The sequence below is a fragment of the Geospiza fortis genome, unplaced genomic scaffold, assembly GCF_000277835.1.
Source record: "Geospiza fortis unplaced genomic scaffold, GeoFor_1.0 scaffold408, whole genome shotgun sequence".
NCBI lineage: Eukaryota > Metazoa > Chordata > Aves > Passeriformes > Thraupidae > Geospiza > Geospiza fortis.
Genome location: NW_005054330.1, coordinates 5065451 through 5068846, shown reverse-complemented (window position 1 = coordinate 5068846; position 3396 = coordinate 5065451). Strand labels below are relative to the sequence as shown.

The window sequence follows — 3396 nt, the reverse complement described above, 5'->3', positions numbered from 1 at the left end:
GCCGCAGCCCCCAGGGACCCCCCTTCCCTCCCCAGCTGCAGCGGGGGGGGAGGAGGAATGGGACAGCAGCAACCTCGGGACAGGGCTGAAGGGCCTTGGGGATGAGTCTCCTATGAAGTTTTCCAAAGTTTTCATCCCTTTCAACGGGCAGACTTTGCAAAGGCACACAAAGACATCCCACAGCCGTCTTCATCACGGCCTGGGCCCCCCTTCTCCCCAAACACATGCAGGGCTTCGCTGGATTCCTCTGCACTTCATCTCCTAATTTCAGCGCCCCAGGTGCGAAGCTCTGCTTTGCTTTTCGGGTCCCCTCCCAGCTCCCCTCCCCTAAGCTCGGCAGGCCTTGAAAAAAAACGAGTAAAGCAACTACAAAAAGGAGGTTGTTTCCTCCTCCCCCTGCCCCCCCGGCCCGGGATGGATTAATACATACGAGAGAGCTGCAGACAGCTCCCAACCCCGCACGGAGAAACCCAGGGTGACTTTTCTGTAACAAAGTTCGCGACTGTATCCAGGGGAAAGATCCTTCCTCTAGTAACAGATTCAGTGAGGGATATTAATGGAGTGACTCCAGTTTTGAACTTTTGCCCCGTGGTCTGTCTTTGCTCCCTTGACTCGGAGCTGGCTCCTTTCTGAACCAAGGAGGGGAGGGATGAATGTGCAGCAAGGGGAGAGGGAGGCCGGGGGGAAGAGGGAGAAGGAGAGGAAGAGCGAGGAAGGCAGAGAGAGGAGAGTGAGGGGGGAGAAGGGAGGAGAGGGAAAGACAAAAAGAAAGGAAGCAAGAAGAAGAGTTGAGGGCAAGAAGGAAAGAGAGGGCAGAAAAAGTAAAGAGAGAAAGAACAGAGAGAAGAGAGCAAAGAGACAAGACGTGAGAAAAGAAGGGAAGAGGGAAGGAAAGAAGGAAGGAAGGAAAACAGGCCAGTGCCAGAGGGCAGTGGCACAGGCCAGGGTTTGCCACCACAGAGCGGGCACCCAGGCTCTCCCAGAGGAGACCAGGGGCCACAGCTCTCACCTTTGAGGCTGGAGGTGCCCACGGCAGGCACGGCAGGACAGGAGGACTGGGCAAAGCACTTGAAGGCCGTCTGCTCATTGGACGACTCGTCCGAGGTGGGATTCTCCTTCTTCTGCCTCTCATCGTACACCCGCATGGACTGCAGGGTCAGCTGCTTCCTGCGGGCACAGAACCCGCTGGGAGAGGGTCCCCGGCGCCCCCCGCGACCCCCCCTGCTCCCCAGCCCCTCCTGCAGCTCCCATCGTGGCACCGGGAGCACGGGGGAATTCAGAGCCACGGTCCCCTCGAGGAGGAGAGCGCGTTTCTGGCAGGCAGGGCTTGGCTGCTAATGAGAGGAGATTTCTTGGAAGCGTGAGCAGCTCCTCAGCGAGGGCTGATATTAAAGACAAGGGGCGGAGGGGAGAGGGAAGCATTCCCTGGAGATTAGCTTTTAAAAGGCAAGGATGTTCCAGAGATATGAGCCATCTTAATGGTTGCTAAGATTGCTAGGAAGTGGTTATTTTGTTAGGCACTTTATGTAATCTTTTCACCAACAATTAACCCGGAGTAAAAAATCTATTTATATTTAGAGAAATTAGAAATCATTTCCGTCCTGTGGCTCCAGCGCTGGCTTTATTTTCACACTGATGGACAAGAGGAGCTGGCGTGTGCATGTTTGTGTGTGTGCTGGGCAGGGAGAGAGGCTTCTTGGTTTACACCACGTTCCCCCCACCTTTTTATTTTGTTGTTTGTTTGAAAAAAGAGAAACAGATCTATTTATTCATTATCTAACCCACTCCGCAAATGGCTAAAATATCCTGTCTCCCGTACCACAACAAAACAGACATATCCCCCATTAAAGGAAAAAAAATTGTCCTTTTTTTCTCTCTGTATTTTCTTCTTATATTAAAAATAAAAGTCTTAAGTCCCATTACAATGAGTTCTGTCCGCCTACCTGGGGCACAAACTCTGTCCTGCTGCTTTTGGAAAAAATAAAGCATCTTCTATCATTAATTACTTCCATATTCATGAGATACCTCTGTCCAAACAGTTCATTTCTGTGTTTCTCCTCTATTTCTGTGTTTCTCCTCCATTTCTGTGTTTATTTCTGTGTCTCTCCTCCATTTCTATATTTATTTCTCTGTTTCTCCTCCATTTTACTCTTTTCCAGGCAATCCTCAGAAAAATGCCAGAGGAGATTCAAGCAGTGCTCAGCCCTCCCTTGTCCCTCTCCTCCAATCCCAGATCCAAACTACACTGTAATATTCCCTCTCTAATTTGTAAGGGAAAGCTTTTTTCTAGCAATATTTGCTTAATGTACTGCATTCCCTTTGGCCAGCCATCCCCTGTGACGTGAAAACTAAACGTGGAAAGCAGGAAAGAATTCCCATGCAATCCGTTTGACGCTATTAACGCCAAGATCCTTATGGATTTTGGCGAGGGCAAGTGTGGTTTGGAGTCAAGGCAAGGTGATTTTGACCTCTGCTCGTGTTCTGAGCTTAACACATGCAAACCAAACTAGGCGCCTGTAAAGAATCGAGCCAGACTCACCTCTTTTCCCTCCTTCCATTCCCGGTGTCCCGAAAACCTTTGGCAAAGGGGTTGTTGTCAATTTTTAATTGCGTGATCTATAGGATAGAGAGAAAAAAAAAATAGCCAGGGGTTGGGGCAGAATGAGGAGATTTTTGTATTATAAAACAACAGCAAACCCTGCTCTTCCCAGTTCCCCTAGTGCTGGCAGGAGTAGGACAGGGCAGGGGGCAAAGGTCTCTGGATTTTGGGTGAATCCATGTGTTTTCCCGAGCTGTTTGGAGGCAGCTCGCCCCCAGTCCCCCGCTGGGCTGGCCGGTGACCCGGACCGTGGTGGCAATGAAAGAGCCCCGTGTTGCTGCCACCACCACATTGGAATTAATTGAGCCGTGCAATGAGATCCATGCAAGTTATGCCTGTGCTTAAAACTCTTTAAATACCATAATTAAACCGCAAAGGAATCATACCCACCCCCTCGCTATAATAAAATACTTTATATAATCGCATTATGCTCCCTGTGTGTTGGGGCGCCAGGGGTGCCAGGAGCCAGCTCATATTTTTTGGGGGGTTGTGTGCGGAAGTTTTTTGGTTTGGGTTTCCTCGGGGTTCGGGAATGGCTGGTGGGAGGGATGGGGGGGTGCGGGGCATCCCGCAATGCCGGGTGCCCCGTGCCTACGATGCACGGAGCCGAATTCAGAGCCCGGCCGGAATGTGAACAGGATGCGAGCAGTGGCAACGGGAACGCCGCCTCCCCGCCGCTCCATTCCCGGTCTCTGGCAGGGCTGCAAGCACAGCGACCCCCCAGTTTAGGAGCAGAGGATGACCCCGAAAAGGAAACCCCGAGTGCGGGCAGGAGCGACCTTGGCTCCCGCGTCACC

General features: G+C 51.6%; 1 protein-coding gene across 1 annotated transcript in view; it reads right to left on the bottom strand.

Annotated features, from left to right (window-relative positions):
• The window catches only part of TBX3 (T-box transcription factor 3), a 12350-nt gene that overhangs the window by 3772 nt on the left and 5182 nt on the right, over nucleotides 1-3396 (bottom strand). The window contains exons 4-5 of the mRNA XM_031057474.1: nucleotides 2540-2616; nucleotides 923-1167 (exon numbers count right to left, since the gene is read on the bottom strand). Coding sequence (XP_030913334.1) covers nucleotides 923-1167; nucleotides 2540-2616 — 322 coding nt within the window. The remainder of the gene's footprint in view (nucleotides 1-922; nucleotides 1168-2539; nucleotides 2617-3396) is intronic.